At 40.7% G+C, this 12,874-nt stretch overlaps 1 protein-coding gene across 5 annotated transcripts in view; it reads left to right on the plus strand.

Moving 5' to 3' along the window:
* Positions 1–6,483, plus strand: part of LARP4 (La ribonucleoprotein 4) — a 39,239-nt gene extending 32,756 nt beyond the window's left edge. For all 5 annotated transcript variants that reach the window (XM_005308373.4, XM_042857403.2, XM_005308374.4 and 2 more), the window contains 4 exons: positions 3,972–4,130; positions 4,773–4,894; positions 5,204–5,372; positions 5,707–6,483. In XM_005308373.4, the coding sequence (XP_005308430.2) occupies positions 3,972–4,130; positions 4,773–4,894; positions 5,204–5,372; positions 5,707–6,042 (786 nt within the window). In that variant the 3' untranslated portion in view covers positions 6,043–6,483. The remainder of the gene's footprint in view (positions 1–3,971; positions 4,131–4,772; positions 4,895–5,203; positions 5,373–5,706) is intronic.
* Positions 6,484–12,874: the final 6,391 nt, after the last annotated feature.

Genomic DNA, 12,874 nt, shown 5'->3' on the forward strand with positions numbered 1-12,874 from the left:
AGCCTTACTCCTGGCATGCCCGATAATATGATGGTGCTGGCTTCCCCAATAGTTAGGAATGTTGAGTGATACTATACTGCACAAGCTGAGCTGATAGAATATAAAAGAACAAAGAAAAGAGAGAGCTGAAGACTAAAAGAGCTTAAAGGGCTAGAAGAGCTAAAACAGCTTTAAAAAAAAAAAAAAGCCCCAAAAGAGCTAAAAGAAGCGCTCCCTATGATATCTTTACAAGGTATTTTATAGGATCCTGACACTATGTACTTCAGGCCCAACCTACTATACCCAAACCTTATTTCCGTACCCTAAGAAATGTATGGGTACCCTTATCCTGTAGGTTAGTGGATTATGACACTTAATCCTTATTAATATAGAGAGATTATCTCACTCCAAAAACTGCCAATCTAGGCTCTCTTGGCGACTACCCTGCGGTTACCAACCGGTTGTCGATGCCGGATAAGCCTGCTCAGTGTTGTGTATAGTTCCTCCCTTTGGTTCCCCAAAGTTCAGGGACCATTCCCATCTATGCCAAAGGTTACCAGCTTTTATGCTGACTTACTGTTAACTGACGATACTTTTAGCTATTAAGCAGATCTTACTGGATACAGGCTGGTAGGCTTCTTGCATTTCAGCAAAACTTATTTTATGTATATTAGGGGAAACACATCATATGCCTCAACACATCCTAAATTCATAGGAATTAATACTGATAAAATATAAGAATAAAATGGATTAATTCAGAAAATAGCTAGCAAAGTAATCCTATGGGCTGCACTAGCTCCTGTCTGAGGCTGTGAAGATAGAATGTGTATGCTTCTGAGTATGCAAGTGAAAATAAATCACTCTTGGTTCCAGCCATTACTTCCTGTTTCTTTTTTTTAGAGCCTGTCTTCTCTTTAATAACAGGTGTATCCTACAGGAAACCTTGTTGCTGAGTGTTCTTCCAAAAGTGTGCTGCTCCACATTGACCACTAGGTGGAACTCGTGGCAGCTTGCTCCTATTATCTCTCCCTTATAATAGGATGCTGAAGACCTGATCCTCTTCCCATAGAAGTAATTGTCAGAAGTCCCATTGGCTTCAATGGAAGCCTGACTGGGACCTGAGATGACCTATTCAAAGGGAGTGCAAGAAGTTAAGCTTATGGGCAGTTAGTTATTTAGCATTTATGGTCAGACCCTGCTTTGTGGCTTGTTTCTTTTATGGGGACAGAAAATGTTGAATAGTCTGATCAGCACCTGCCTTAGCAATGCCTTATTCAGGCCAATGCTGTTTCAGGACTGCTAAAATAATGCATGTAAAAGAAATGCATAATTAACCTGTGGGAGGCCCAGCCACAAGATATCACTGAGGCAAAGAGTTTGGTAGGATTCATACAGATGCTGTGTGGCAGTTCATTTGTTTGTAACATTTTTACTAAGAAAAGAGATGCATCTTGTTCCTCTTCCAAAAAGATGTTTTCTTGGGCTGAGACTGGAGCAGTATAGCACACTGATCTGCAGAGCTCACCAACAGGCAGCCGTTGCTGATTAGAATGTTAATGTTCCTGTTCTTGTACTATTCTGTATAGCTATCTAGGGCTCACCTCGCCTGCTATGAAGACCCTACCGCTTCTCATGTTATAACTTGGCAACCCTTTTGTTTATCTCTGCAGGCTGCATTAGATGGTGGACTCATTGGCTTGTGTGATAGCAACTGGTATCCCTATGTGCTGTGCTTCATGACTGCAGGTATCTTGCATACCTGTCAAAGTGCAGCACACAATAGAGGGACTGAGTTACACCTTGCAGTTCAATTCTGTCCCCTTTTCTGATGCCCCATTCCTTTTCAGGGATCATTCTCACAAGGCTGTATTAATTCAAGAAGTTCAGTCTGTTACCGCTAGAGGCTGTAGAAGATATACTGTCTCAATCTTGGGGGAAGGTATTTTATTCCTGATACTTTCTCAAATCAGTCTTCAGACTTATTCTAGAACTGTGAAATCTTAACCAATACATTAAGAAAATCAAGTTTTGTATGGTAACCGGTCTTCTGTTACGCTCTTCCTTTCTCTGACTTTCTTGCTAATCTCCACTTAAAGGATACGTATTTCTATGTAGCTGTATGCCAGAGCCTCACAAAATTCTTAAGGTTTGTCATAGCAGTTGTTCGTTATCAGTTCATGGTCGCTTGATTTAGTCGGCTGAGGGCCCCCTAAAATTTCCATGAAGTGCATGGCGGTGGTAGCAGCTTTCTGAAAGGTGGGAGTCCAGGTGTATTCATACCTGGACAATTGATCTATCCATGGTCAGTCAGGCTTCTACCAGGTTCACTTTCCTTACAGAGTAGAGGAGGTTCTCTATTTGGTCCTGACATAAATAGAAACCCATGAAGGAAGTGTAGTCTTTTATTCTGTATTTTCTGCTTGGCTTAAGAGAGAAGTCTCTCAAGTAGTTCATTGAGGGTCCACCTGGCTGCAATCCCAGCTTTTCACACACCTGTAGATGGCAGGTCTGTGTCTTCCAAATCTGTCAAATTCTTAAATGGTTTGGACGGACTTTCTCCCCACCTATTAAAGATCTTACTCTGTCCTAGGATTTAAACTTAGTTCTCACAGGATTGAAGAGACCTCCTTTTGAATCCATGGCCACATGCTCGTTGTCTCCTCGCTCAATTAAATGTAGCATTTCTAATAGCCATTACTTAAGCTAGGAAGTTTTCTGGGCTTTGATGGCTCGCCCTCCCTGTACGATTTTTTACAAAGAAAGACAATGTTGCCCTGCATCAGTACTCCAAATTTCTCACTAAAGTTTCAGATTTTCATTTGAATCAAACAGTTTGTTTGCCAGTTTTTCCCAAGCCTCACTCTCACACAGATAGATGCTACATATCTTAGAAGTTCATGACGGATTATCTTTTTACTTGGACAGGTCTAAGGAGTTTAGTTTTATCTCCTCCGGTATACATTTCCTTTGCTGAGTGAATGAAAGGGAAACCTGTTTGCTCTGAGAGCATCTCGTCCTGGATTTCCCTCTGCATTTGTGTCTACTACAACATTGCAAACGTTCTCTATGTCAAAGAATTTTAGCATATTCTATATGGACTCTATGCATTTGCAGAGCTGTTACCTGGTCTTCAGTTTGGTTCAGTTGCTTACCACTCATTGTTTCTCTCCCAGGCCTCCAGCAACAATGCTAAATTTGGGAGCGAAGTACTGGGATCCTTGTTCGGGTAGACTCAATACCCTTGACCACTGAGAACTGCTTGTGAGTCACCTGAAGTGACCTCAAGCATTTGAAGATGGAAAAAATGGTTACATACCTGTTCTTTGAGATGTTACTCATGTCCATTCCACAACCTACCCTCCTTCCCCTCTCCATGAGAATCACTTCAGATGCAGGCTTTAGGTGTGAAAGAACTCAGGTGGGGGGGTGGGTCAGGTGCTCCATGCTTTATCTTTGCTTAGCAGAAGGAGTGTGTTGAGGCAGCATGTGCTGCCCTTGCAGGTACAGTTATGGGAAAAGTTCTCTGGCTTTGATGCACTGGCACACAGACACCTGAAGTGGAATGGATGTGTGCACCGTGTCTTGAGGAACAAGAGTTACAGAGCAGGTCTGTAGTCACTTTATGCTCTAGATGGGCAGTAACATAGACTTTACTGAACTGAAACTCCAAAACAAGTATAGGGAGGCAAAATGAAACCATTGGAGTTGGCATTTGGCCAGGAAACATCCCGGTTCTTATTAAAGCAATATGGAGTTTCTCTTCTGAAAGATGTCACTGCATTGACACCCACCATCAGGGGAGGGCTGCAGACTGACTGTGAGGGAAGAATACAATCCCTGAATCTTCAAGATTTCAACATGCAGGATTGTGGTGTTTGATAGACTTCCATTCAGGAACTGTTTTGACATTACTTAACGTGAGACCTTTATAGGCTCACAACACAAGGCGCTATGGTTACATAGCGCATGTTAACAGACCTTTTTTCTTCTAGCGACCTCAGCCTTCAGCAGAAACAAAGACTCAGACACCAAAGTTTGACTTACTAGCATCAAATTTCCCTCCTCTGCCTGGCAGTACAGCAAAAATACAAGGAGAACCTGTGTTGGAAAGCAGAATGTCTGACATTGTTAAAGGAACTGGCAAAGAGAAGGTACTTGTTTCTACTACTGGAGTGCACATCAAGATGGTTAACTTCCCTCCTCCACATGTCCTTAAAATTATTCAGGCTTATTCTGGTAGAGCTGTAAACTGCACTGTCCCCAAGCAGGTCTCAACATATAATACTCTAGCTTTTTCTGTTTCTGTTCCTGGGCTCACAGACTTCCAGGTGGTGTCTAATGGAACCTGTGCAATTACCCCACCTCTTTCCAGATTTAGTGTTGGCACTCTGTATTTCAAAATAAAGCAGCCAGATCAGCAGTGGTGGCTTCTGAAGTACAGATCAGATAAAGGGAGTTTGGGGTAGGGGTGGGTTTTGGAAGAATCTGTTTACCTGCAGTGGTGCTGCTGCTGGTCTCTGCAGTTGTACAGAAGGCAATAGCCTTGTTTGTTTTCTGTCCCATGTTTTTTCACCTGATGTAAAGCTGGCAGTTCTGTATAGAAGATTTGCACTGAAATAAATGCCATGTGCATATTCTATATAACAAAATAAATCTTAACTCTTCCTATACATATATATTTAACTTTAAATTCTTGATGTCTGGTGACTTAAGTTTTGTGGTGACTAAAACACAAGTACTGGCATAATGACTGTCGTCCTTCTGCAGTTTTAAAATTCCTGTTGTCTCTTCAGGAGAACAAAGACTTGGCGGTCAGTTGTCCTGCATCTGCTCAAGAAGAGCAGGCACACAGTCCAGTCCAGCAACCTGTCACAAGTGTGAGTTCACCAAGCAGGGCTGAGGTTCCTGCCCCAAGGTATATAATTCGCTTGGCTAATTTGAGAAATGTTTTTAAAAATAAGCTGCTGTGTAGTGTGAAGGATAGTCTTGGTTACTTCCACTCTAAGGAAGCATTATCTCCAGTCCCCCTCTATACTATACTAGTAACTAGGTCTCTGTTACTCTGAAAAGCTGATTGCTGTTCGGAACCTGGTGGTAATGACCTTGGGCATCCTACTTGGTTAAAACTGCTGCAGTGACTTGAAAGAAGGGAAAAAGGCATTCTTGAAACTGAACTAACTCTTAAACAGATTCTAATGTTGCACTATCTTGTCTAATCTGTCAGCACAACTCAGCCAGACAAGAAGCCAGAGGAGGTCTCTGCTCAGAAAGATGTTAATAGCCACACTTCCCCACCTGTGTCTGTACGTCCCCTCAGTGCTGCAAAGCCATCAAGGACAAATACCACTTCATCCTCTACCAATGGAAATGCAGCGCTTACTGTGACAATACAGGTAAGATCAGCTGCCTTGGGTGAGATCTCAGTACTTTCTAGTAAACTGACTTCCACACGTTGGAGGCTGTTGGCTAGGGAAACTGGCTGCTTTCCCCTCTCTCTCCCTCTCCCTCCTCCCCCAGGGCAGATCATGGTGCAGTACCTTCATATAGATTTTGGCTTTTGAGCTGCCACTGGATATTAAACCAGCCTGGCTCACTATACAGAGCATGTTCTGGCATTGTGTTCTTTTAACAGTGTGCCTGGGGTATTCTTGAAGAGCCTTTTCCAGGTATAGGTTGTTCTTAGCAGAATGCATAAACTTTACTCTTTCTCTACCCTTGGCACCAAAGGAGCCACGCAAGCTAAGTTACGCTGAAGTCTGCCAGAAACCCCCAAAGGAGCCAACTCCAGTTCCTGTTCAGCCACTTAGGGAGCTTCGTACCAATGTAGCTCCCCCTGCCAAAAATGAAGAAAACAATACTTCTGAGAAGTCTTCAGAGAGGGCCCATGAGAAGCTCGAAGGCCGGGCAAAGGATCTTTCTGGGTTCAGAGGCAACGGGCCTCCCAGGGGAGCTGCTGGAAAAATCAGGGAACAGAGACGCCAGTTTGGACGCAGATCTTCACCTCAGGGAGCACCTCGGCGTATCGGCAAGGAGCAGTATGTGCCACCCCGATCACCAAAGTAAAACTCATCCAACTCTTCTCTATTTAATTTGAGCTGTGGACTAAAGAGCAGCAAAGGAGATGGACTATAAGGAGGAGGTATTCGGGGAACACGAATACTGAATCGGAGTATATGGTTTAAGTGGGAGAAGGTGGGGAGGGTCCCAAAATTCATCTCTAAAAGTGATTTCACAAATGCTGGAGGATTCCAATCAATATAAATATATAGAGATTATAATTTTTGTATCTTTTTTGTTTTTTAATTTGCAGAGTGTTTCCTGCCTGAAATCAACTTTGAGATTGTGAATTAGTGCTTTGACCAGATGGAAAAATGAAATGACATAATAACATGTCCCTCAGTGTAGAAGGAAGAGGGCAAGAGAATATTATTTTTGGAAAAAAAAAAAAGCATTTCTGTAAAATTAGAACTTACTTTTTTAAACCTATTTAACGTTTGGCTTGTAGGATGATATGTATGCCATTAATGGCCTTGCATTGCAAAGCAGATCCACAACTGAGATGCTTGGTCGGAGTGCTTGAGTTGCGTGAGTGCAGCCAGATACTGTTTTGTCATGACTTAGTCACTGATGGTAAAAACTGAATGCACTACTGTAGTAGAACTTGGTGTTTCCAGCTTGAAATTTAACCTTTTGACCTTCCTAATATTTCATTGAGCAAACGTTTTTTAAACTCTGATTTTACTGGAGATCTGATTGTAGATCAGACCATAAGGACAGTAAGAATAGTCAGTATCCTAGACACAAGAAGGGGGGGTGGGGGCATGTTTGGGATTTTTAATTTTTCCCTTTTTTCTGCCAATTGAGGGCAGCATTTTAATTTTTTTTAATTGCTTAAATGCTACTTTCTCTAACCCCTTTATTACAGACTTTGTGTGTATTTATCTGGTATGTTTTCCTGAGGCAGGCCCAGTTAATGGAAGACTGCACAGCAGATGGTGGTAGTTTCACATGTGAAGAGCCTGAGCTTTCAGTCCCACTCATGGAATTCTGCTTTGCAGGTGGGAGTCCTGAGGACAGGTTCAAAGCCCTAAATGGGTCTAAAATTGAGGCTTTTTATTTCTTTTGAGACATTCAATGGTTTGGGGGCATGGCCAGGTTTCCATATAGTGACTCAAGTACTAGGGGAAACTCTACAGCAGATAGTAGCTCCTGACTTTTTTCAATTGCTTGGAACTAACAGTTTAAAGTGGAACAAAGGCCATGAGGTTTTAACTTTGTTTCAAAGAGGTTACGTTGACTAAATTCACAACACTATTGTGTAGTAGGCAGTTAAGTTTACAAGCTAGTAATTACCGTAAAGGACTGAAGGAAACAGGAAAAATACAATGCTTTAATCTGCCAAAATAAACATGCCCACATTACAAATTCTGTATAAAGTGTTAAGAAAAGTAGCTCGCAGCAGTAAGAATTGTACCTGTTTGGTTTTGTTGTTGTTTTTTTTTTTAAGTGAATAGGACGTGTACAAATTTAAAGCTGTAAGTTGTGAACACTGGAATAATCAGTTGTGATACATTCATTCTAATGGCATCACTAGCATATATTATTAAAATGTTTACGGTATGTAAGTGGCAGTTAAAATGACATTAACTGTGAAATTTTCATCTTTTGATTTCTTAGCCAGGTAATCCTTGGTGATTTCTTACTCGGTAGGCATTCTCCATCAACTGCTTTGAGAACTCTTGTATCTATTTTTATAAATATATATATATATAAAGCCAGAGTTGTCATTTCTCTAACTTATTATTCAGTTTGGCAGTTGCTTTTGATTTGATTCATGAGTCACATATTTATGCAGTTAACTGTTCATTTTGTGCATGTTACATATACAAAAACAATCATTACTCACTTTTAAACTGCCTGTAATGGGTTTGGGAGTTTAATTTACCAAAATCATGGATCAAATCTATAGTTTAAAAATGCTTACAAACCTGTTTCAGTTTACTTGGATAATGCTACATTTGATGGAAATGATACAAAGAAGTTTAAACTGTCAAGAGCTCTGTGAAATGCATCAAATTTCAAAGAAGCTGCTTTTTATAAATAATTTTATAAACTTAATTACTGCACTCAGACTGGAAAATAACATGTATTCTGTATAATAGTCACCAGTATTGGGGTAATGTGCACTCTCATTGCAGAGTGAACATGTATTGGAATTCTAATAGCAGCCGTAAGTTGGTTGCAGTTAAGAGGAAAAGCTCTTTGGGAAGAGGCTTTTGCAAATGTACAGTCTCTGGCCTAGCTTGGCTGTACTGGCATGTTAATTTTTACCTATGTGGGCATCTGCTTTTAAATCAGTGCATAGAGCTTGTTGAGCTGAAAGATAGAACTTGAGTATTTCTGACAGTTGTAAAGTGTAGCTTTTTCCTTTATTAGATGTACAAAAAAATCCTTACAGATCAATCTTTTTTTTCTTGTAAGGTGATTGGAAAAACTTGACGTGTGGAAGGAATGTTTTATGTCTTAAATGTGCATTTTCCAGCAACAGGTTATGGTCTTGTATAGTGTATGCAAATAAATCTGTAAACTTGTTGGCTTTTTCCAGCATATTCTAACTCTATCAGATTAGGGAGCTCACCATAACTAAACTAATTGATACTGGTGTGCAAAGATTTAACATTAGGATTCCCCTCCTTCCCCCACCGCCATGGACACTTTTTGTCTTTTTGGGGGGCTTGGGGTGGGAATAATAAAGTAAATATAAAGGCTGTGAAAACAATAGTTTTGTGTGCAAGTTCTCCTGCAGTACTTGTATTGCATGGCAAATACATAACATAGATGAGCTAGCTGCTACTTCTCATTCTCCAGATATAGTCTCAGGCAAATTCTTGTCTCTACCCACCAAGTTTTCCTGTTCGACAGACAATTGGAAACAAGGACAGAATGACCATTTGGGAGCCAGATTCACTGCTGGTGCAACTCCATTGACCTCAGTTGAGGTGCATCAACTTATTACCAGAGGTAAAACTGGCTCATGTTCCACAAAAGTTCATTGAGCTATTGAAGATAATGGATTCTCAGTGGCTCTCTCCTTGATAGCTCACCACATCAGGCAAACATGGATTCTTCTACCCTGCTGACTGTATTTAAAAACAACGACAATGAAACACGCACACACAAAGTGCAGATCTCAAATAGCTTTTAGTTTCATAAACTGTCACTTGTTTCCAAAATTAGTCTGTTTTATTTTATTAGCTACAAAGGTGTATTCCCCTAGTTAAACTTCTTCTACTTTATTTGTGGAAAAGATTGGGAAGGGGAAGGAGGGACTATTTGCATGTGATTGTAAAATTAAAAAGTGCAAAAGTTTGTTTAATTTCTAAAATTAAGTTCGTTTTTATAGCATCTTACATTCCTGCTATCTTTGTTTAAAAAAAAAAAAAAAAATAACCAAGTTAGCTTGGCACAGTATGATGGTGCAGTTTTAGCCGTAGGTAAAATAAAGTAACCCATCCTATTAACCAGAAGAGAACAAGGATGATATTGTGGCAGATCAGTAGCAATTAAGTGACTTAATCAATGCTTTACTGTAGTTAAATAGCTATGGCCTTACTACTTTGTCAATATCCACTTAAATATCTTGAAAATGTCCACTGTTTTTACTGTTACCCAAGTGAACGTTCACTTGGGATAAAATCTGTGTACAGGCAATATTTTAAACTTGTAAAATGAACCATTGTATTACAGACAAGATGCAACAGAAATGCACTTAGGAGGAAAACTTGCTTCTGATGAGTTTATTTTGTAAATCCTTGATTGCAACAGATATGCAAATAGACTTTTGGTTTCTAATTTTTGATATTTCCTTCTGAAATAAGATTGCCATTAATCTGAATGATTTATCATGCTCTTCTTGTTTGTATATATATTACATCTAGTCTGAGCTTCCTTTAGGATGGTACATGATTTTGTTTTTGTTTTTTTAGTTGGCTCTTCTCTTAAGTGTCCCCAGCATAGACACTTCAAGAGGTCAAATGAGTCTGGTTTTAATATACTGTTGGGAGGACTTGAAAGGAGTTAAAGATTATTTCTGAAAAATCCATCTGCAAACTAACCTGTAACAACTTTCAATTTTATATTTAAGAACCAGAGGTTTATTTTTATGGAGCTTCAGTTATGGATACAATATCAAACAAAAAAAATACAATTTCACATGTAAACAGATTGTGCACAAATGGCTTTTGTTCTAATTTTTATAAAATACAAAATATGCAGATAATATATTGAGTTTAAGTGACTATTGACATCTCGCTCCTCCCAGACAATTCTGACATTCCCTTGGCATGTATGATCTCTCTCCAAAGTGGTAGGGCTTCAGTGAAAGAAGAAAAAAAGCAACTTATCTGGCTTCTATACTCTGTCCATTGTCAAAACTGTCCAAAACAATTTCTGTAAAGTAGGTTCATGCTTTAAATGTTAAAATGATAATACATGTATTTGTATTTCTGTTTTTGACATTGCCAAGGTGCTATGGGAAATTAAAATAAAAGTTAGAAAAATAAAGCTGATTTAAAGAAGCAATCCTTCTGTCTTTGATTTCACAATGAGATGCTGTTCTGATGTTAAATGGCTTCTAATACTACTTTCCATACATGACTTTAAACATTACATAATATCTCCTATCCTTGCCGTCTTGAGATAGTATTGTTTCATGTTACAGGAAAGAAGATGGATTTCTTTTTTAAGATGGAAAGGTTGAAGGAAAATAGTAAAGGCACAATAGTTCAGATTTCTTCTGGAAAGGAAAGTTAGTGAGCACCTGACTTCAGAATGATGTGTCGATTGCAGATGGACCGTTTCTTCCTTTCCCATATTTGAGAGCAAGAGGTCATTAATAGCAGGTAAAAACAAAAGTGCAAGTAATCTCCTATCTCTGTATTTCTAGCATAATGATCAATGTGGTAGCTCTTGCTAGTCCCTTCTTCAGTCTTCATGAGCCTCCCTCAGAGAGAGGAACCCAAGAAAGAAAATCTGTTTCACCTGTTTTGGGAAGGCCGCTCAAATGTGGCATGAGTTGTGTTGTGCTCTAGAACAAGACATGAGTGCAGTAAGGGATTCCACAGCTGTGTGCCCTTCAGTGGAAGCATGTCTTGTTCCAAAGAGCCTCAAGATGGGTTCTGTCAGCTTCATGTGCTCTGAAACCCCATTTCACTGTGTGACAAGGTAACCAATGTGTCAGCCGTAACTCAGTTCAGCCATCTTAATGGCCTGACTTTCAATAGAACTCCGAACCTGTAGCTTCATTGGCCTGTTTACATTGTATGCAGGGCCCTGGATGGAGTGGTAATTGACCTAAGACCCTACAGAATGGGAATTTTAAGTAGCGTGAACTAGAAGAAAGCTGCTTATGACTAAAGCAGGGGTTTCCATGTTGTAATACATGAGCTTGATGTTCCATCAGTTAATTTCACAACCACTTTTTAAGGTGGTATGTGAACCAATACAGTTTGGGAGCTGCTGAACTAATCTTACTGTCCATCAGTGCTAGATGTGGAGGACAGTGTCGGCATGCTGCTGCCACAAACCGTAATCTCCTCTTTGAATACATTCTCTGTTGGCTGGCCAGTGCAGGAATAGATGACTATCTATTTCCTATCAATCACAAGAGCCCTAAGCATCACTATTCTACAGAGGCCCCCTGAGGTTCTATTACTGATGCCACAGAAGGTAGTTGCAGACCAATGTCTAGTGAAAGGATACTTCACTGTAACTCGCACCAGTGGCCCCTACTTTTAGTACTATCAGCTGCAGTGCCAAAGTCTGAATGGGCTGTGGGAACATTAGAACGGCCATAGTGGGTCAGACCAATGATCCATCTAGCCCAGTATTCCGACTTCTGACGGTGGCCCAGTGCCATATAGTTCAGGGATAGTGAACAGAACAGCAATTTTGAGTGATCCATCCCCTGTTGTTCAGTCCCAGCTTCTGGCAGTTGGGGGCTTATGGACACCTGGAGCATGGGCTTGTGTCCCTGACCGTGTTGGTTAATAAACATTGGTGGATCTATCCTCTCTGAATTTACAGGATTAAAAGAAAATTAGGTTATTCTTTTGGTCTTTACAACATTCCACGATGTCCCGCTTTTTATAGGGACAGTCCCGATTTTTTGGGGTCTTTTTCTTATATAGGCTCCTATTACCCCCCCCACCCCATCCCGATTTTTTTACACTTGCTGTCTGGTCACCCTAGGAACTAGGTAGCTGCTAGGAGCAATTGGTAACAGCCATAGTGCAATAGTATCACAGGCCTGTTCCCTGCCATGGCTGCCATGTTCACAGTCTTGGCCCTGCCCTGGCCCCTCTTGTTTATTCTGTAAAGGACCAGGTCCAGATTTGCCAACAGGACAGAGGCTGCTACTACTGCAACTGATGTGGAGGGGTGTGTAGGACTCAGCAGGGGGAAGGGGTGTCAAACCTGTTTGTTGCAGTTGTGGGATAGCCATGTTGGTCCCAGGTATTAGAAAGATGAAGCGTGAGAAGCTTTTATTGGACCAACATTAAGGGGTGAAAGAGACCAGCTTTTGCACTACAGTGAGCTCTGCTTCAGGTCTGGGAAAGGTACTCCGTGTATCACAACTACATACAGGGTGGAACAGTTAGCATACATTAACATAAGAATGGCCATACTGGGCCAGACCAATGATCCATCTAGCCCAGTATGCTGTCTTCTGACATGGCCAATGCCAGGTGCTTCAGAGGGAATTAACAGAACAGGGACTCATCAAGTGATCTATCCCCTGACCCATTCCCAGCTTCTGGCAAACAGAGGTTAGGGACATTGCATCCCTGCCCATCCTGGCTAATAGCCATCGATGGACCTATCCTCCATTAACTTA

Source organism: Chrysemys picta, chromosome 22 (genome assembly GCF_011386835.1).
Source record: "Chrysemys picta bellii isolate R12L10 chromosome 22, ASM1138683v2, whole genome shotgun sequence".
NCBI lineage: Eukaryota > Metazoa > Chordata > Testudines > Emydidae > Chrysemys > Chrysemys picta.